This window comes from Lissotriton vulgaris, chromosome 1_1 (genome assembly GCF_964263255.1).
Source record: "Lissotriton vulgaris chromosome 1_1, aLisVul1.2, whole genome shotgun sequence".
Classification (NCBI taxonomy): Eukaryota; Metazoa; Chordata; class Amphibia; order Caudata; family Salamandridae; genus Lissotriton; species Lissotriton vulgaris.
This window is the reverse complement of record NC_141685.1, coordinates 1,826,528,824-1,826,550,236: the sequence shown is the minus strand read 5'-3', so window position 1 is coordinate 1,826,550,236 and position 21,413 is coordinate 1,826,528,824. Positions and strand designations below refer to the sequence as shown.

The 21,413-nt window shown below is 48.6% G+C and overlaps 1 protein-coding gene across 1 annotated transcript in view; it reads right to left on the bottom strand.

Moving 5' to 3' along the window:
- WASHC4 (WASH complex subunit 4) overlaps positions 1-21,413 on the bottom strand; it is a 975,954-nt gene that overhangs the window by 418,825 nt on the left and 535,716 nt on the right. The window contains exon 25 of the mRNA XM_086919270.1: positions 21,105-21,239. Coding sequence (XP_086775396.1) covers positions 21,105-21,239 — 135 coding nt within the window. The remainder of the gene's footprint in view (positions 1-21,104; positions 21,240-21,413) is intronic.

Here is a 21,413-nt window from a genome sequence, read left to right as displayed (position 1 = left end):
CCGGAGCTCCGCTACACCCCAGGGTAAAAAGCGAGGCTAAGCAATGCTCCAAGATGCCCAAAGAGACCCAAAATAACACCAAGGAAATCGGAGAGCCCAGCGAACATTAGGACCTACGCCACAGCAAAAGAAGTAGCGGGGAAGGCACCAAAAGTGTCTTAACAAATCTGGAAGCCAAGGAGCAAGGAGAGACCCAAAATGGCGACCCCAGCGATCTGATAGACCCGCTCGAGAGACGTGGCACAGTTACCTGTGACAAGGAAAGTTCCCATGGCAAGCAAGGTCAGTGCCAAACATCTCCCCTTCACCGACACCGCATCCGCCCGTTTAAGAAAGACCCTAAAATGCCCCCCATACCCGCGACAGTGCGGCGAGCAGGAACGAAACCGAAAGTGCTGATGAGGGGGTCCATCTTGTGCGATCAGTGAGGGGCAGTGAAGAGCGGCGAGGGGGTGCAATAAAGCTGTACGGGAGCTGTGAACTCCATACTAAATTACAAAAAAGGAAAAAAGGGAAAATGCGCAAGTAAGAGGATACAACTGAAAACGGGGCTGCATACGCTAGCGATCACCACCAGAAGGAGACAGGTGCTGTAAGGACTGCCCAAGTAACGTTCGAAGGCGTAAAATAAGAGGGGATCTATAAAGTCTGCCCAAGAGAAGAGACAAAGCCAAAAGATACACACACGCCAGGCGAGGTCAGAAACGAAACCGAAAACAGAAGGAAGCGGCCATCTTTGTGCAGGGGGCGAGGCGGAAGAAGAGTAAGTCGCAACACGGATTGAAGGCTGCTAACGACAGGAAAACAAGGGGGAGAGTCTGGTAACGAGGACAAAGAAGCAGGCAGCGCCAGGGCTCAACCCCTGGTAGAAAACAAACAAAGCAGCCAGTAGAACGCGCAATAAAAGAGTCCTTGAGAGCGCACTCACCAGAAAGAAGGCGCCTAGCTGCTGCAGTACCTCGCACTAGACATAACAGTGCACACGTGTATGGGTCTAAGAAGACAATCTGTTGCGCCAGACCATCTATGAAACCGGTCCATAGCAACCACAAGTCGATCACCCTTAAGCACTGGCAAAACAGAAACGCCCGCAAAGCCGAAACCGAAATAGGTCAGGGGTGCAGAGGAGCCACCATCTTACGGAAACAAAACAATACACTACAAGCACAAGAGCACTAAAGGGCCAAAAAAAAGGCAGACAAAGCCCACCCGGGCACAACAACAACAACAAGCACCACAAAGGCAAATACGTGGACCTACCACTGCAGCCGATACTAACACAAGAGGTACGTCGTAAGCGCTGTCGAGACACAACAACCACCACACTCGACCACACCAACAAAGAAGCCCAGTCACGGCAGAGAATACGAACCAAAGGGACCAAACACAAACAAAGGCAACACTGCAACTCAACAATCACAGACGCAAACAACAGGGCACATACCTGACATAAGGATATCCTACACACGTTCATGGAATTCTATCAAGAGCACTATAAAAGAGATGAAAATCTGGACCAGGAGGGATGTACGGCCTACCTAGACAGACTTAACCTACCCAAGATAACAAAAGAGGAAGCTAGTGAACTAGGTCAAGACATAAAAACCAATGAGATCACTACAGCTATAGGTCCCTAAAAGACAACAAAGCACCAGGGCCAGATAGATATACAGCCCCCCTTCTATAAAACCTTCCAAGACCAACTACTTCCGGTCTTGATTAAAGTCCTTAACCACTGCGAAAGGGTGGGGGATGTAACAGAATCTATGTCACAAGCCAACAAAATTGTCATACCCAAGGAAGGCAAAGACTCACAGTGGCCCAAAAACTACCGCCTCATCTCACTAATAAACTTAGATTGCAAGATATACCCCAAAATCCTGGCCACAAGACTAAACAATGTGCTCCCACAGCTGATTGGAAACACACAGGTAGGCTACCTGAAAACACGCATGTCTCACAACAACACAAGACTCCTCTGCCAGGTCATAGAGCACTCCTCCAAATCATACAACGCGGCAGTAGCAATTACGCTAAATGCAGAAAAGGCCTTTGACAGGGTACCCTGGCAATTCCTAGAAAAGTATATGCAAGCGTACAACCTAGGAGAAAGTTTCACGAAGAAAGTCATGGCACTGTACAAAAGCCCTAAAGCACAGATAGCTATTAACGGAGCAACATCAAGCCAATTTAGCCTCCAGAGGGGAACGAGACAAGGCTGCCCGCTATTCCCGATGCTGTTCCTACTAGCACTCGAACCCCTGATCAGGGACATCCTAGCAAACAGAGATATAGCGGGTGTAACCATTAACAATACCATAGCCAAACTCACAGCCTATGCGGACGACTTACTAATACTAACGGAGGACCCCGATCACTCCATACAAGCACTCATACACACCATAGAGACATATGCTAGTAACTCAGGATACAAACTCAACAGAGATAAATCAGAATGCATGCCCCTCAACATACACACAACCAGAGAGGTAATAGGAGACTCAGGGCTTGCCTGGCAACTAGGGTTTGTCAAATATCTAGGGATCCAATTTGGGAAAAACCTAAGAATCCCTCTAGAACAGAATGAGAAAATTACCCTAGAAAAGATCAAAGGGCTACTGGAAACCTGGTCGCCCAAGTTCATCACCTGGTGGGGGAGAATAGACACCGTAAAGATGATGATCACTCCCATAGTAAACTACCTAGCAGGAATGCTCCCACTGGCTCTCATGGACGAATTCGACAGAAAGATAGACCAAATATTAAACAAATTCATATGGTGAGACAAAAAACCTAGAATAGGCCTACCAAAACTAAGAGTAGAGAAAAAGCTAGGAGGACTAAACGTTGGGGTCCTGAGAACTTTCCAGACAGCCTTCATAGCCAGATGAGGAATGCACTGGATACTACCGAACCAGCAATACCCTCCAACCTGGCTTTCGGTGGAGAAGGCCATCCTAAACAACGCAGATCCTTTAACTCTCACCGCCAACAAGCAAGCACAAAAAAAACCCCGATATTTAAGATAACTAGGCACGCGCTGCTCAGGGTAGACCAGAAGCTCGAGCATAGCATCAAAAACTCGCACTGGGAAACACTCTGGGTAAACCACAAGATTCTCTTATACAGTTCAGTTGGAAGACGAGGGGATGTCTCACACCTTCAAGAGCCTGAAAACATGACACGACCTCGCAGACATAGAACTATACAACTTCCTAGCAATTAAAACAGCCTTAACAAAATCAAAAATAACCAAACATAAACCCTAAATCTTTCAGTACATGGAAAACATAAACAAGACAGGGCACCAGGTCTCACACTTGTACAAACTCCTCCGCCCTGTCTCCTCCAAACTTAATGCCAAGAACACCAGTTATTGGGAAACGCAGCTAGGCTCCAGACTCACCGAACAAGAACTACAAAGGTTCTGGGTGACCCCATAAAATATATATGGTATCCCCAGTGCTAGCACAGACAAAATTCTGGTTACTACACCAATCATACTGGACACCAGCGCGCCTAGCATCAATAGGCCTGAGAGACAGCGACTGCTGCTGGAACTGCGGCTCAGAAAAGGGAGACCTCGCACACCTCATCTTCCACTGTAGTAAGGTCGGCAAATTCTGGGAGAAGGTGTTCGGCTTCATTAACAAAGCCCTAGGTTGCGCTCTAAAACAGGATTTTTACCACAGCACACATCACAGCAGACATAGCCACACAACAAGACAGAAACCTCCTGGACTTCCTCCTGACGAAAGCAATCAAAACAGTGCTAGCCAAATAGAAAGACCACCACCAAAGCCACATTAAAGGGGTGGCTGAACTGGGAGACATATCTCAGAGGGGCGGACAACACTGCACAAAGAGACACACCTTGGAAAAATCCCAACAGAGGGATGTGGTCAACACTAGACAAATTCCTAAAATCATACAAACCCCCATAAATAACGAAAATACGCTACACCAGCAAAAAGTACCCCTGCAAGGGTCCGGCGGTCGGTCACTAAATAACCGCCAAGCACATTTTTGTTTTGTGTTATGTTATATGTACCAACCAGATATGCGACCAATCGCAAATTATCCATATGTTCAATGTTATATGTGCGCAAGCCTGTAGGGCAGACAAGCGAAGACCGAAAGACCAACCGCTCGTCTACAATCGAACAATCGAACACAGTCATTACTGCAAGAAGCATCCCCCAATGTGAATGTCTGCAAAACCTGATATTTGTTATATGTGACATCGTATTTTGTAATGTGTAAATACCAATAAAAATAAATGTAAAAAAAAAAAAAAGGAATACATATATAGTCAAACCCTTCCAGTGATTCTGTTAGTTTATCCGTTACCAGTTCCATAGGGAGATATCGCCACAGATGAGCATGTCACTGCGAGTTCGAAGGAGCATGTGGCTTTTTCCAAGTTACAGCCAACGCCATTTTGGCGTCTCCCAAGCAGAAACGGATAATAGACCTATCCCCCACAGTCTGATGTTTTAAGGAAGGATTTCGAAGTCCCAGCAGAACAATGTCAGGCACCTGTGGAATGGTGTATCCCAAAATCTCCTTAATTTTGGACAGGAGATCATTCCAGTATGGTATAAACGAGGGGCAGTCCCACCATATATGCCTAAAATCCCCCAGAAGTCCACAGCCCCTCCAGCAGCAATCAGATGTATTCAGATATGGAGTTTTGAGAGGGTAAAGATTACCAATTTTATTAAACGTTATAGTGAGCCTCTCTTAGACCCAGGGAGCGGTAACATGTAGGCATATTGCTCAGCAGTCTATTCCATTGTTTTCTTTTTAATTGTGCTTCCCAAAATCTGGTTCCCTAATCTCATGTGTCTCGAGATATGTGTAGCAGAGACTGCATTAAGAAGAGCACATAGGAAGGCAATATTCCCCATTAAAACCCTCCACTTGACAGCCAAATTTCTTGCTGGAGAGAAGGTGTCAGGTGGCTGCCTTTCTGTTTTCAGGTTGCGTTATCCAGTGTATCGGTTGGTTGTAATGAAACTTCTCCATGTTGGGAAGATTAAAATTTCTAAAACAGTGCGTAATCTCTTTGTGCGTTATCCAAAAGGGAGTAGTACTGGCTACAATACCCATTTCCCCTGCTGGGATTGTCAGATTAAGAAGAAATGATTTGTCTAAGTTCACTATAAACCCCGCCAGTAGTTCCTGTTGTTGGGCTGACACTGAAGTCTGTGGGGAGGTGAACGTCAAAAGCACATCGTCCACAAACAATGAGGTGTTATGGTCGGTCGACTCAAAGGGAATCCCTTGTATATGCTGAGAGGTGCTTATCCTTGCTACCAAGGTTTCAATACTGAGCGCAAAGAATGGACCCAATGGAAAAAAATCTGAGATCATGCTGTTCACCAATACTCATGAACAGGGATTGGCATAGTTTTCTTGGATCCTTGTAATGAATTTGTCCCCAAAGCCGAATCGCCATAAGGTGGCGAAGAGGAAGGACCAATCCACTCAGTCAAGTGACTTTTCAGCATCTAGCACCAACAGAACCGCTGGTATCCTTATCTTCTCCACTTTCTCAACCAGGAGGACCACCCGTCATAGGTTATCATGAGTCTGTCTTCCCTTAATAAAACCCCGATTGGTCAGGGTGTATCAGATCAGACAGGATCTCTTCTAATCTATTAGCTAAGACCTTGCTATATAACTTTGCGTCTATATTGAGCAAGGTTATCAAGCGGTAAGAGGAGCACATGCCAGGATCCTTCCCAGGTTTTGGAATCACTGTAATGAGTGCCTTCTCCACATAGGAAGTGACTGCCTTAGTGTTTACAAATGAGTTCAACTGTGTTAAATGGGGAGTCAAATCTCAACTAAATGTTTTGTAAAACTGAGCTGTAAGCACATCTAGGCTTGGGGACTTATGCAGTTTTAACAAATCTATCATGGACGGATTTCCTATGCCCTAATTGGTTTGTTTAGGAGTTCATGTTGGGCTGTTGAGACTGTGGGTAGCTCGGATTTACATACTTCCACTGTGAAGAGGTGGTCGCAGTCTCTTTAGGATACAGTCTTGTAAAATACTCTAAAAGCCTCCGCCTTGCTTCCTTCTGAATTGCAGTCCCCTCTGCTCCCATAAGGGCACCTATATATAATTTTCCTTGCTTTGTTTGCCGCTGTCAGGCTAAATGGGATCCCACCTTATTACCCCTCTCATATGTAGATTGAGTCGTAGAAGGGTGAGTTCAAATCTATTACAATATATAGCGGTCAGTTTACCCCTGAGGGTTGTCACCTTGTGCTGCAGTTGAAATGGGAGTGAGTCCTTGTGGTCCCTTTCAGCCTACGACAGCTCGGATTCTAGCATTAGACGTTCCTCAGTATTTTGACGCATAAGTGTAGTCATCAGAGATATGTATTTCACTCGCACTGCCGCCTTGAAGGCATCCCAGTACTTGGCATAATTAGTATTCTAGGGTCGGTTTGAATGAAAGTAGTCTCTAATCGTTAACCTAAGTTCAGCTCTACATGTACAATTTCGGGTCAGAGGAGCTGGAAAATACCAACTGCGTAACAATGACTTCAGACTTGGCTGGTCTGGCACTATTTCCAACATAGCATGGTCCAAGATGGAGTTTGGGTGTATTCTAGTGGAGACCACATTTGGCTGTAGTGCCTGGCTCAGATTAGAATGTCTTAGGTGTATGAGAGAAAAAAGTATAATCTTTGGTATTGGGACTGAATGTGCACCATGCATCAACCAGATCCAACTGTGTTATTGACTGCCTTCCGTCCTGGAAAAAGATCCAGGTGCGTAAGCGTTGGGGGGGGGGGGGGGGGGGGGGGGGGGGTGCTATCTATAGCCGGGTCCCAAATGAGATGAAAGTCTCTCAAAACAACTATCTCTCCTTCTGCAAACTCTCCCAGCTGTTCAAAAAAGGAGGGGAGACATGGGTGCAGATTTGAACTTGGGGTATATATCATAGCAAAGGTGAATCAGTGGCCATGGAGATTCACTTAGACCATTAGCATCTCACCTTCCTTATCAGATTTACCTTCTATAATCTGAAATTAAAGAGAAGAATGAAATAATAGTGCCAATAGGGGCGTGGGGGGTAGAATTAAGGTCCTTAAGATTCCAGGTTCTTCAGCGTAACTGCCATAAGGGTACTTATCTGTTGGTGATGTATGAAGGAAACCTACCTTGCAGGGAGGGACTGTATAGAGATGAATATCTCTATACAGTCCCTCCCTGCATGTATCGCAGGGCTTTCCCGTCACGGGATCCCATTTATGGAGTGTAGAAATAAAAAATAAACATGACAGTTCACAGCTTCATATGCACTTCAGTACAGCATTTGAAAAATGCAAGCTTAATAACTCATATTAGGATTTGTTGCTTATCTACTTTCTGCATTCAAATCAGTCTCAGACAAGGAACCTCAAGAGCTCCAGTACCCTACTACTCATCCCCATGAAAATACGCAAACAAAACACTGCTGCACGGTCCTTCACCGGAAATGCACCCAAAATCTGGAACGCCATCCCAGTCGGTAACAGGACTATCCCGTCCTTCACAAAATTAAAAAAACAACGTAAAGTCCTTTTCCTCAACCGCTCCGTCCCGATTGGATAGTCGCCATCAAAACGCTATTCCCTGCTCGTCGTCTCTTCTTGACATTGTAGCTCTAAGACTTACCTCCTCCCTGCTATTCGACCCCCAACTGCTCCTCGCCCTCCCCTTAATTGGTTAAACCCCAAGACAACATGCATTCTATGAGGTTATCTCAGGACTCGCGGATTACCTCAATGCTGCTTAACACACTTCGATTTCTGAACCTATTATGTAGAATCCTGCTTTATTGTATCAACCCCAAGACAACGTGCACTCTATGAGGTTTTCTCAGGACTCATGTACTACCTCAATGCTGCTCAGCACACGTGGACAGCCGAACTTATATGTAGAATACTGCTTATTGTATGATTCTTGCTCAAAAACTGTTGGGAAGAGCTCCGATACCCTCGGGTCAGGCTAGCGCTATATTAAACTCCTTAATAAAAAATAAAAAAACAATAATAAATAAGTCTTCTCTGAGAATCATTCATGTGTCTAGTTGTTCCCTCCAGATGTTACTCCGTATTTCCTTTATCCCTGGAGGAAACCCATTCACAACTTCAAGACATCAAGTTAATGAATTTTGGAGATACCCATTCAACCATTTACTCTACAGCAGCATTTTAATTTTGTAATCCTTGTAGGAGAATAAGATTTTCAAATTCCAAAAATGGAAATAGTCGTAAGATTCTATGTTCAGGAAAAAAACGGATATAGAACATGGCAACTAGCTAGGACGCTGGCCGCAAGCGCTCTCATCTCCACCTCACTGCCCTCACTTTCCATGACGGTTTCGACCTAGATATACTCCCAAGCATGAAGAGTCAGTTTCAGTCCTCTGGCATGACCTCCGCTATCGACTGGTAGTGTCCTGCTGGTGTCTCCTTCAGCGTTTTCGCTGGGGAGGGGGAGGGACGAGCGGCAGACACAAGTCCCCAGTGCCTGCTCGCTGCCCCAGAGCTGCGACGTGATTGTCGTGCGGCAGCTTCCTCGTCTCTGGAGAAAAAGTCAGCCCTTTCCAGACAGTGCAGCCTGCTGTGTCAAACAGCACTGAAAGTAGCACGAGGAGAAGGGAACTTCCCTCATCACCTATGACCCCCAAAGGAGGACCAAAAACCCAAGCCTGTAGGAAACCGAAGCCCTCCACCCCAAACAAGGTTTCTGATCCTGACAGGACATCAGCGGACCCTTCCTCAACTGGGAAACCAGGTAAAAATAGATACACCCTAAGAAATATAAATTTGGGGGATTTTCGGGAGGGGCAAGCTCTTCATACACAGGGGGCAGAAATAATCACAAACCACAGAAGCTTGTAGGAACAATTCTTTCCTCAATCGAGGTCAGCCAGAAAAATCTACATGCTCAACCCCCTTTACAATCAGTTATTAAAAAGACATCCAAAATGGGTATAGAAACTCTGTAATCTTCTACCACTTTTCAAGGAGGGAGAGGTCAAATAAATTCCTCACTGAGGTCGTACTTCAAAATTAAGAGCCCGGAATTTCAGCAACCTCAGTAGCACGCAGATAACTGGTACTAAGCACTCTCCCTTGAAGATGGAGACATCAACTATACTGCAGCATAAGCCTTACTCCTTACTTCTAATTTCTGCTTGCACTCACGAATGGCAAGGAATACAGTAGCTTACCGGAGCACAGCACTAAAAAAAAAATGAGACAGAATTAGGGAACCGCCCCAGTAAAAGTATAGGTGAAAGCACAGGATCAGTTGCATGCATAGAGAGTGCAGGCACACAAGCAGGGACTCCTAATACGGACATTAGTCAGATTTTGCTCTCCCTATCAAATGACATTAAAGGGAAGTTTTCTATATCAGGGCAAAAACAAGTTAAAATCCAAGAGGCTTGCGAGAGTTTAGAGGAAAAGTTGATTGACGTTACAGAAAGGCTTCTTACTATGGGGGTCTCCCTAGAGGTCCTGCAGGAGTTAGTGAAGTGTAACCAAAAGGAGATATTAGCATTAAAAGCAGGAGAAAAAGAACTTATAGACAAACTAGAAGTGTTGGAAAATAACTACAGAAGGAACAACCTAAGGTTCCCGGAAGGCACAGAGGGAGGTAACAAAGAGCTTTTTAGTCAACCTACTTAAGGAATATATCCCAGAAGTGACAGAGATAGACCTAGAGACAGATATCCAGAAGATTCACCGGGATCCAAACCCATGAAAAAGGGAAGCCTAGGAAGATTCTGATAAACTGTCATACCTACTCAATCAAAGAATGAATTCTTATAGCAGCCCTCAGGGCCAAGCAGTTTAAAAAGCAGGATTGGTTGTTCACGATAAGATGAAATTAGGATAACACATTTAGGATTTGAAAGCTCTAAGTGCAACAGCAACATTGAGAGTAATGTGGAACAAAAAATATATAACTTTCGAGAGGTATCCGAGGTCGAAAATCTTATTTCCTAGATTAAGATCCACTAAAAGTAAATAAGGTTTTACAACAAGAAGCTCAAGGGGTATGATGGAATACCCATTATGTAGAAAGGGAGCGTTCCCCAGAGTGGGAGGGGAGGATGAGACGCACAGGATTGACATTTTTTATAATTCATTTCAACACAGGGTAGGGAGCATTGGAAAAAAAATATGTATATATGGTCCTCATTAATACAAAGGAAAAGAACATTAACAGGAGAGGGTGTGGACACTGCTTTAATATGGAATGGGGAAAAGAACATGGTGCGTAACTTAAGGATACTTTCTTGGAATGTGAATGGGCTAAGGGTCCCTGCAAGACGAAAGAAGATTCTAGAATTTCTTAAACTCTCTGACAATGATGTAATAATATTGCAGGAGACACATCTAGGATGTGATGAGTGGAAGGGAGTTCTAGAGAGGAGTAAATGGATTACCCACCTTGCATGTACTAATCAGTCTTGCAACATGAAAGGGGTGGCAGTTATATTATAAAAGTTTATGGCAAGCCAGAGTGGACGGTTTCATGGTAGATACAGGGGGTAGAAGGATAATAAGCTACGCTAAAATATACAACACAGGATACGCATTTGTGGGTTACTAAGGGCCCAATGTGGACAACCCGTCTTCACTCAGAGATCTATATCAACATCTTCTGGGCACAAAATACCATATCATTATAGGAGGAGATTTTAATATATTATTAGACCCAGTGTTGGATAGAGTCTACAACTAGACCAGCAGTAAACTCACCTAAAATGAGGGACAAAGCAGCCCAGTTGATAAAGAATTTAGGTTTGGTAGATATCTGGAGACTAAAAGCAGGACAGATAACAGGGTACACCTTTCAGAATAAAAATCTGTCACACTCTTCGAGAATCGACTATTTTCTCACAGACCTAAAAAAGTGAATTAGAGCATTAGTAGTATAATCCATCAGACCATGCCACAGTAAAACTAGAGACGTCTTTAGGGTACCTCCCATCACAGAACAGATGGACCTTAGATAGTACTCTCTTAGGTGATCCAGAAATAGTGAAGGTTTTAAAAGTAGACACTGTTCTCTTTCTTAAACAAAAAGAAGGCTCAGCCCCCTCACATATTATATGAGATGCTTACAAAGAGCATATTCATGGAAAATTAATCAGTTCTGCAGCTTATAAAAGAAGGAAAGGGAAAAAAGCAAATAGCTCACATATGCAAGATACTATAATTGACGCGCTACAAAATACAATGAGAGAGGTAAAGGGATCTTTATTAGACTACTTTGAAGGGAACGTGCAGAAGAGATGAGAAGCTTGCAAGTTGGCACATTACAAATATAGTGAAGGGTAAAGGAAGATGCTAGCTTGGATGGTGAGTCAAGATTACGTCAGGAATGAAATCAAGGAAGTGGTGAATAATACAAAAAAAGGATATTGTTCAGAAGATTGGGGAGGCTTTTTGTTTTTTCCAAAATCTATATACTGATGACATTACAGCCACAGAAGCAGAAATTTGAGAATGGTTACAACACGACAAACTCCCCTGCCTGGTATTAGATCAGTAGGTATCTCTCAATTAGGAGATCACAAATCCAGAGATAGAAAACGCGATTAAAAGGTTAAATAATAGGAAAGCTCCAGGTCCTAATAGCTTACCTAACGAAGTGTATACATTTCTGAGGTAGGAACTTCCTCCCTTCATAAGAAAAGTACTAAATGGTATATATAAGCATCACGCACGCCTCCCTCCCACATGGAACGAGGCAGTGGTAACCCTGATACTTAAATGAGAGAAAGGCCCTAAAAATGTGAATCCTACAGACCAATCTCCTTGCTCAACGCAGATTATAAAATTTACACACAGGTTCTTGCCAAAAAGGTTGGACAAGGTGTTGGGAGAAATTGTACATGCAATCCAGAAGGGCTTTATGAAGAGATGACAGCTGACAGACTTTTTAACTCATAATTTGGCGTGTGCAATAGATGCTGCCACTGTAATAGGAGTACCCCTATCTATAATAATGGTAGATGCCACTAAAGCATTTTATAGAGTTAGTTGGTCCTATCTATATGAAGTAATGGAACAGAATGGGCTGGGAGACAATTTTTTATTAGCAATCCAAAGCGTATATATTCTGCCCCAGAGCAAAAATATCGGTCAATGGGTCACTGACCCCAAGTTTTTTTTAAATAAATAAAGGTACACACCAAGGCTGCCCACTTTCGCCTCTATTATTTAATCTATATATAGAGCCCCTAGCAAGGAAAATTTGAGCAGGCAAAAGAATTCCCTCATTCTGTTATCTGGGCTGGTATAAAAAAAGAAGCTCTATACGCGGACGATCTAATTGTTTATACAAGCAACTTTGATGTGTCACTGCTGGCAATTATGGAGCAAGCAGAAGACTTTGGGAAAATCTTGGGGTATTCAGTCAATGTAGATAAAACAGAAACTATGACATGGAATGGTCCCATCCTTAACCACCTATACCATCTAGATAAAACTGAACTTAGATACCTAAGAATTAGAGTAAAGAAGAATTTGGAAAAAAATTGCATATATCAACTTCAAGAGACGTATGACTGAGACAAAAAAACTCTTGCAAAGCAGGGCTTCCCTCCCGATATCCATTTTAGGAAGGACCAACTTAGTCACAATGATAATTCTGCCAAAATGTACTTGTATCTTTAATGCCCTCCCTCTACACTTTAAACAAGCTTGGTTAAAAAACGACATGGTCAACTTAGTAGCTTCATATGGAGTAGCAAGAGCATAAGGATTGCATGGAAAAAACGTAGGAAAAAAAAGATGGAGGGCAGAATAGCACTCCCTGACTTCTAGCTTTACTATTTGGCCTTCTTTCGGAAGATGGACGTCCGTGATGCACAAGTTACTACTTGTGTAACAATATATCTGTAAGAGACATTAGTTAGTGATAGATTCCTTACCTTATAATATCCCCAGGCGTCAGACTGGATCCGGAAATGTTTGCGTAGCAGTACCCTTGGGCGTCGGTAGGCGTCGTCTGCGGCTCCGCGTCTGTCGTCGGCGTCGTGATGACGTCGTCGGAGAACTTAGACGCCGCCTCCGCGTGCTGACGTCAGTTCTTAGACACAGCTTTTCCGCACCAGAAACACAGAGCTATGCTAAAAACCAACACTGGTGCCATTGAAATTAGGGCCCTGAAAGGGGATGACCTTAACCCTAGATATCGGTTCGCAGAACGGGGAGGATGGGTGGGTCGGTAAGGAATCTATCACTAACTAATGTCTCTTAAAGATATATCGTTACACAAGTAGTAACTTGTGCATATGAAAGAGACACGTTAGTGATAGATTCCTTACCTTAGAATAGATACCGCAGCAATACCAACCCCGGTGGTGGGTCTGCGAACCAATAATCACACCAGAAAGTCCTGGAGGACTGAACGACCAAAGAAGCCATCCCTTCGGACTTGGCTGTCAAGGCAATAGTATCTTGCAAACGTGTGCTGCGAGGCCCACGTAGCTGCCTGGCAAATGTCCTGCAAGGGCACTCCTCGGCCCAGGGCAGTGGTAGTCGCCGTGGCCCGAGTGGAATGAGCCCTTAGTCCAACACAGGGTACAGAAAGGAAAGGAGGTTTAGAGGATAGAGCCTGGAGCTCACTCACTCTCCTGGTAGAGGTGATGGCAACCAAGAAGGCGGTCTTCAAGGTAAGGATAGGACAGTTGTGAAGTGGCTCAAAGGGAGCGCACATCAGAAAAGTAAGAACCAGGTTCAAGTCTCACTGAGGCATCACGAAGGGAAAGGGTGGAAACGTTTGTGTGATGCCTTTCAAGAATCGATTAACAACAGGGGACTTGAACAAAGAAGGTTGATCAGGTAGCCTCAAAAAGGCTGAAAGAGCAGAAAGGTAGCCCTTGATAGTGCCCAGAGCAGAGCCCTGCTGGGTAAGAGAAAGAAGGAAGAGAAGAACCTCAGAAAGAGGGGCAGAGAGAGGATCCACAGCCTTTGCTGTGCACCATGCCATAAATCTGTTCCACCTGCAGGCGTATACCGACTTTGTGGAGGGACGCCTGGCTGCCAAAATGATGTTACAGACTTCAGGAGGCAAGTCAAATGGCCTCAACTGTCGCCGCTCAATCTCCAAGCATGGAGGTGGAGACTGGACAGGTTCGGGTGGAGGACGGTCCCCTGCTGCTGCGACAGAAGGTCCTCCTGTAGAGGCAGATGAACCGGGGGATCGACTGACATACTGAGTAGCTCGGGATACCAGTACCTGCGTGCCCAGTCCGGAGCCACAAGGATGACTTGTGCCCGGTCGCGCTTGATCTTCTTCAGCACTCTGGGCAGAAGTGGTATAGGCGGAAAGGCGTACAACAGACCGCAACTCCACTTGCGACGAAAAGCGTTTCCGAGCGAGTGCCGCCTTGGAAATTCCAACGCGCAGAACTGATGACATTGCACGTTTTCTTCGGTGGCGAATAGATCTAACCAAGGCTCTCCCCACTGCTGAAAGAGGCCTTGCGCCACGTCCGAGTTCAGACGCCATTCGTGATCCATCATGCACCGGCGGCTGAGTTTGTCCGCCTGGCGTTCAGAGAACCTGCCAGGTGTTGAACCACCAGGGTTACACCCTGATGTTCCAGCCACTGCCAAAGGTGCAGAGCCTCCAGGCAGAGGGTCCACGACTCCACCCCGCCCTGTTTGTTGCAGTACTACATGGCGGTGGTGTTGTCCATGAACACCTGCACTACACTCCCCCGGACAGAGGGGAGGAATGCCTTCAGTGCTAGACGAATCGCCCGCAGCTCCAAAAGGTTGATATGGAGCCGGGACTCCGCCGGGGACCAGAGGCCTCTGATCTCCGTCTCTCCCATGTGGCCTCCCCAGCCCTGGAGGGACGCGTCCGTCACAACTACGTGCTCCGGTTGGGGAAGGGTGAGGGATCTGCCGCTGACCCAATCGAGGTCCGTGAGCCACCACTGCAGCTGTCTCGCAGTGCCCTCCGAGATCAGGACATGGTCGGACAGGTTGCCCCGATGCTGGGCCCACTGAAACTTCAGGTCCCAGTGCAGAGCCCGCATCCGCCAACGGGCGTGATGAACCAGAAGGATGCAGGAAGCCATCAGCCCCAGAAGCCGCAGCGTCAACCTGACCGAAACTCGGCATAAAGGCTGAAATATTGGAATCAGAGCCTGTATATCCCGAACCCGCTGTTCAGGTGGGTAAACCCGAAACTGCGCCGAGTCGAGAACCGCTCCGATGAAAAGGAGCTTCTGAGAGGGACACAGGTGTGACTTCGGCACATTGATGGAGAACCCCAGCTGGTGCAAGAGGTCTGCCGTCGTCTGGAGGTGGCTGATGACTGTCTGGGGCGAGCCCGCCTTCAACAACCAGTCGTCGAGGTAGGGGAAGACAGAAACCCCTAACCTGCGCAGATGAGCTGCGAACATCGCCATCACTTTCGTGAAAACCTGTGGGGCGCTAGTAAGGTCAAAGGGGAGCATGGTAAACTGAAAGTGCTCGTGGCCTACCGTGAACCTCAGGTAGCGCCGGTGGGCTGGCAGGACGGGGATGGAAATAAGCATCCTGCAAGTCCTACGCTACCATCCAGTCTCCTGGGTCCAGGGCAGCTAAGACCTGAGCCAGTGTCAGCATCTTGAACTTCTCCTTCCGGAGGAAGCTGTTGACGTTCCGTAGGTCCAAGATAGGGCGTAGGTCCCCTTTGCCCTTCTTGGGTACCAGAAAGTAGTGGGAGTAGCAACCACACCCTACTTCTGGCCCAGGAACGGGCTCAATGGCCCCTTTGGCCAAGAGGGCCGAAACTTCCTCCTGCATACGCGGTGGTGTTGCGGTGGCATGGCTTGAGGGGTCGTCTCGAAGGGGAGGGAGTAGCCCCTTCGGACGATTTGCAGCACCCACCTGTCCGACGTGACAGTGCGCCAGTGGGAGTGGTGAGGGCGAACCCTGCCCCCTACTGGCGTCACCTGGGCCGAAAAGCACGGACTAGGATGGTTTTGAGGCGGATGCTGCGGGGGAGGGTGTGGACTGGCCTCGCCGTTGTCCCCGACACCTCCACGGCGATTTCCACGGCCGCCATCGCGCCGGATGTTAGTCTGCGGTGCGTGGCTCGCAGAACGTGTGGGGGCGCCCATTCCTTGGCCACGAAAGGAGCGAAAGGCACCCGTTTGCTGGCGCGGGCCAAGAGGCCCAAGGACTTGGCCGTAGCTCTGGAGTCCTTAAAGCGCTCAAACGCATGGTCTGCCTTGTCGCCAAAAAGGCGACGGCCATCAAACGGCATGTCCATCAGTGTGTTTTGGACATCGGCCGAAAAGTTGGCGGACCTCAACTAGGCGTGGCGACGAATTGCCACTGTCGTTGCCATCGCTCTACCTAGTGAGACGGGGGTATCCAGCCCACACCGGATAGAATATTTTGCTGCATCCCGGCCCTCCACAAAGGCTTGGCCGAGTTTGGCCCGTACCTCGAACGGACACTCTGGCAGCAATTCCGCGACCGTATCCCACAGAGAGTGGGTGTAGCGGCCCAAGAGGCATGCAGTGTTGGAAGACCGCAGTCCCAGACTAAGGGAGGAGAATACCTTTTTGCCGTAGTGCTCATACCTCTTGGATTCCCTGTCCGACGGAGCCGACGGGAATGCGGTCTGGGAATTTGATGCCTGGATGACCAGGCTCTCGGGGGTGGGGTGGTGGACAGGAAACATGGGTCGCCCGGGGTCGGGCGGTGGCGTCTGGCCACGTTCCTATCTACGGGCGAACCCGTAGCGGGCCTGGACCAAGTGCGCAAAAGAACGTCGGTCAAGGCCTCATTAAACGGCAGCAGAGGCTCAGCCGAGCTTGACTGCGGTTTAAGGACCTCAGTGAGGAAGTTAGTAATCACGGCCGCGACGGGGAGCTCAAGGCCCAAGGCCTTGGCTGCCCTCATCAAAACCACACTGTAGGTTGCCCCCTCCTCCGTAGCCACGGTAGGAGGTGAGACAAAGCCAGTGTCTGGTGATGTGTCCAGACCACTGGCATCCCCAAGTCCACCTGTCCAGTCCTCTTGAGACTGACACTCTCGGGTCAGAGGGTCCTCAGACCCCTCCCAATACTCCTCTTCACCCATCCCCTGATAGTCAGGGTTGTCAAACGATGAGGCCGGTTCATAGAAGCTAAACTCCCCAAGCGGCGTCGAAAGCGGCGCTCAGCGGCGCCGTTCCGACGCCGGAACCGGAGCGAGGGAGGCATGGGGGACGGCGCCGGAGTTGACACCTGAGGGACCGGCGCCGGTGAGGTCGTTAGGTCAACCGGCGACGACCCGGATCCCGAAGTGGATCCAGTGGGGCCCTGCGGCGCCGGGCCCGAAGGCGCCGGCGGCTTCGGGCAGAAGCATCCGACGGCGTCGGGCCGAAGCCCCCGACCTGCTAGAGGCCCCAGACGGGTCCGCTGGGCCCGAAGGCGCTGCGGAACCCATCGGGGAAGAGAGGTTCCTCATAGCCATGAGGAAGCGCTCCATCTCCCCCGGGGTTGTGTCACCAGACAGAGGCCCAGGCCGAACACTGGGAAAAAAGGGAGGAAGAGTCACAACATGATGCCGAAAATAGCATGCCAGGCTGGTCTGGCGACGAAGCTAACCTGGATATGGATAATCGGGGCGCAGCGCTAGCTGCGCCCAGACAAGTGTTCAAGAGTCCGCACCTGTGGTATACCGTGACACCATGGAAGGCACGGAACCCAAAAAAGGGGTCCGCGTCTCCCCAGCCCATGACAGAGCTAAACAATAGCTACAAGTACACCACAAAGGGTAGACTACATCCCAAGAAAACATGGGGAACACCTCTTAAGAAAAAACTTTTCGCAGCAGAGGGGACTAAAACAGGAAGACCTTCGGGAAGAACTGCAGACGGCTTACCAGTCAGCCAATAAAAGAAGACACAGAAGGTGCAATCTCAGGACCAACACAGCTTTTAACGACATCCAACGCCACAACTCAAAAAAGAGGGGGGGGGGGGGCTTTGGATCAGCAGCCAACAGCACCGAAAGGCCAAACGAAGGGCCCTGAAGGCCCCAGAAAAAGAATGGGAGAACACTCCCCAGAATACATCAGCTGGCAGCCAGTTTTACTGAGTGGGGGAGGAGGAGGGTGAAGCCCCACACGGAACCGCTGAATGGCAGAATCCGCAGGGGGTGAAACAAAAGAGTGCCATTGAAAGAGGTCAACCAGACGCTTCCTCACATTCCCTGGGAAAACACTATCCCTCAACCAAGCATGGAGAAAGAGGGCCACCGAACTAGCCATAGAGCGACCAAGAGCCTCAGAAACATCAAGAGCCGAGCGAAGAATAAACTCGGGCAGCTCCCGCCATCCAACACATAGTGCCGCAGATCAGCGCGGGCATCCTCCTGAGAAGAAGAGGACAAAAGGGACTCTGCGGAATCCGACAAGCTGGAAGTGGCTCTTGCTAACACACAAAGCTTGTTGGTCACTCGCAAGGCAGCGCTGGAGGAAGCGAAGATATTACGCCCCCAGGAATCTAACCACCGGGCCTCCCGTGATGGAGGAGACAACACCGAAGGCAGGGAGGGAAAGGCAGTCTGCAGAAGAGGGCCCCGGGTAAAAGGGTGGAAGGGAAGGCAGACAGGATAATGCGGAGAAGGATGGTGGCAGTGCAGGAGCGAGTGGGGCACCGCGTCCCCCGTGACAGGACGCCCCCAGGTGTCCAAAAGAGAATTATGGAGCGAAGTTTCGAAGGGAAGAAGCAGCTCCCGTCCATCAGAGCCCTGATGGAGAACCTCAAGCAAATGGTCCAAGGGGAAATGGGCAGCCGGGTCGCCCATGCGCAAAATCCCAGTGACCGTGGAGACAGCCTGGGCCAAGGCAGCACTCGCCTCCGTAGGACAAAGCGGTGGGGAGAGTAATTCCTCCATGGGCGACGGCTGTAAACTAAGCCGGCCGTTCCCCAGCCCAACCGTAGGTAAGAATGGCCAAGCCCGGAATGGTGGAGGGTTGACAGATGAGTGGGGAACCTGAGGCGCCTCTGGGGAGGACTGTGGGCGCGGGACGACGAAGAGCCCTCCTTGGCAGACGCCGGGAAAAAGGCCACAACGCCTCGTCCCGTCTCCGGGGAAGAAGAGACAAAAAGTTACCGAACCTCTGGAGAAGAAGGGGCCTCCGAAGACAAGTCGAAGACCCGACGCCAGCACGGCCTAACGGAGTTGACCACTGGCGTCAGCGCGACGTCGACTGGCGCCGAAGGGGATGCTGCGGCGACCTCCACCACCACCTGTGCAGCAGGAGAGCGGGGCGGAGTCTGGGTGGCTAAAGAACGGCGCTGAAAAGGCGCCGACCCGACCTTTGATGAGGCAGCCGCCTGCGTGGAGAGACGAGAGGGCCCCAGGGACGCGCCCTAGCCCCTGCGGCGCCGCCAGGGCCGACAGCTGCCAGCGCCTGAGCGACGTCAGCTCGGCCTCGGACAAGGCCTCCACTTGCCCAGAGGACCGAGGAGGACTCTGGGACGAGCCCGGAGTCCCGGCAACCTCCCGCGACACCACAGGGGTTTGCGGCAAAGCAAAGAAGCCATGTGCCGAAGGGGGGAACCCGTAGGGCCGCACCCAGACGACACCACACCTCCACGACCTGTCGGCGCTGGGGCCGGAGCCGCCGGCGACTCCACAGAAGGCCCCGCACGAGGCAGGGGATTCGTGGGTGTCCCGGGAAGAGGAGGAGAAGGAGGAGCCAAAGAGGCCTGCAGGGCTGCAGCATAGGCCTCCATTTGGGCTCTGGTCGCCACCAGACCCGGAAAGGGCAGGTAAGGTGGCGACGTGCGAGGCCGCACGACCCGTGGAGAACCTGTGCCCCCCATATAGCGCGGGCCTGGGCCTCGGGGACAAGCTTCAACACTTATCAACGGGCGAGTGACGCCCCTGCAGCTCAAAGGAGGTGGATATCAGAGACGAAAGCGGTGGTTCTTGGCCCCTTCTGCGGGGGACGGACGTGGTGACGACGCTGACCTGAAAATGCGGGGCAAAAGGAGTTTCATCCAGCGCTCCCGCTGGGACTTGGGCTTCATCTGCTGACAAGCTTCGCAGTCCGTGGAGTCATGATGTTCACCCAAACACCACATACAAATGGGGTGAGGGTCCGTCACCGACATCTGGCGCGGGCAAGGCGAGCACGTCTTGAAGCCCGAAGGCATTCGCACACTGTTCTAAAAAAAAAAACGCAAAGCGTGAAAAAAGAAGGCCTGAAAATAGGCCAGGACACAATCCGGATTCGCGTGGCAGGCGTAAAAGAAGGAAACTGACATCAGCGCGCCGGGGTGGGCTTTTTGTGACCTCGCTGACGTCACGCTCGCGGATGAAGTCAGGTTGGAGTCACGTGGTACCGCCCCCGGTGCGCAGAGATGCTGTGGCAAAGAGAGTTTTCCGGATCCAGTCTTGCGCCTGGGGATAATTCTACGTTAAGGAATCTGCGGCTAGTAGTCTCTATCAGATATCCTTTTTACTGTGCTCGCCCACTTTAAACTTTTTAAAAAAAGTGTCAGTTGCCCATCTAGACCCCTATCCCATACCCTCAGACTCAGTGTTCCTCCCATGTGTGCCATGCATATTGTTTGTTTTGAAAACTCCGACATTCCACATTTTCAAGGTTACTTATTCATGCAAAGGATAAAGGCCAAGGCAAATATTACACCCAGCTAACTTCTGACATACTTCAAGATTTACATGATCTATATGCTAACATTAGGTATACAGAGTCAATACCAAAGGTAGGTTTACATGACTGGGACTTTCAATGGAAAGAAAATCAGAGCAGAATTTGTGTTGCGAGTATAGTATGAACTACACAGAACATGAAGCAAACAAAATGAAACCAGGCAGAAGGGTAGGCAGTAAGAGGTTTTCGCTGAAAAACAGCATGTATCCTTTCACACTGTTTGCTATTTTCAATTCATTTCAAACAGGTTAAGGAACATTATTGTGACACAAAAGTACTATACCCTGAAAGTTGAAATACACATCATGCATATTACTTTGCACATCAAAAGCTGTTTTACATGTTGCAAAAATCATGCACTAGCTTAGGAGAAATACCAAGGATTAACATACCTTTTGATCATTCTGGTCTTTGTTTTCTCTGAAATATCGAATATCTTTGATCAACCTCGACTTGATATGCTCATCATACATGAACTGGCTGAATATATAAAACTTTTTCCTCAGAAACTGATAGGTGAAGTTGACCTAGTAAGGAAAGAAGAAAACACGCAGCTCTTTGAATATGTCCAGTGCCTAATCAGTCGACCAAGATGTATCACATACCTATATTATTTGACCCCTGAACTGTCTGTAGCTGCTTCTATCCTCAAATTTGAATAATAGCGGCCATGTTAGCGCAATAAAGAAGGACAATGGATG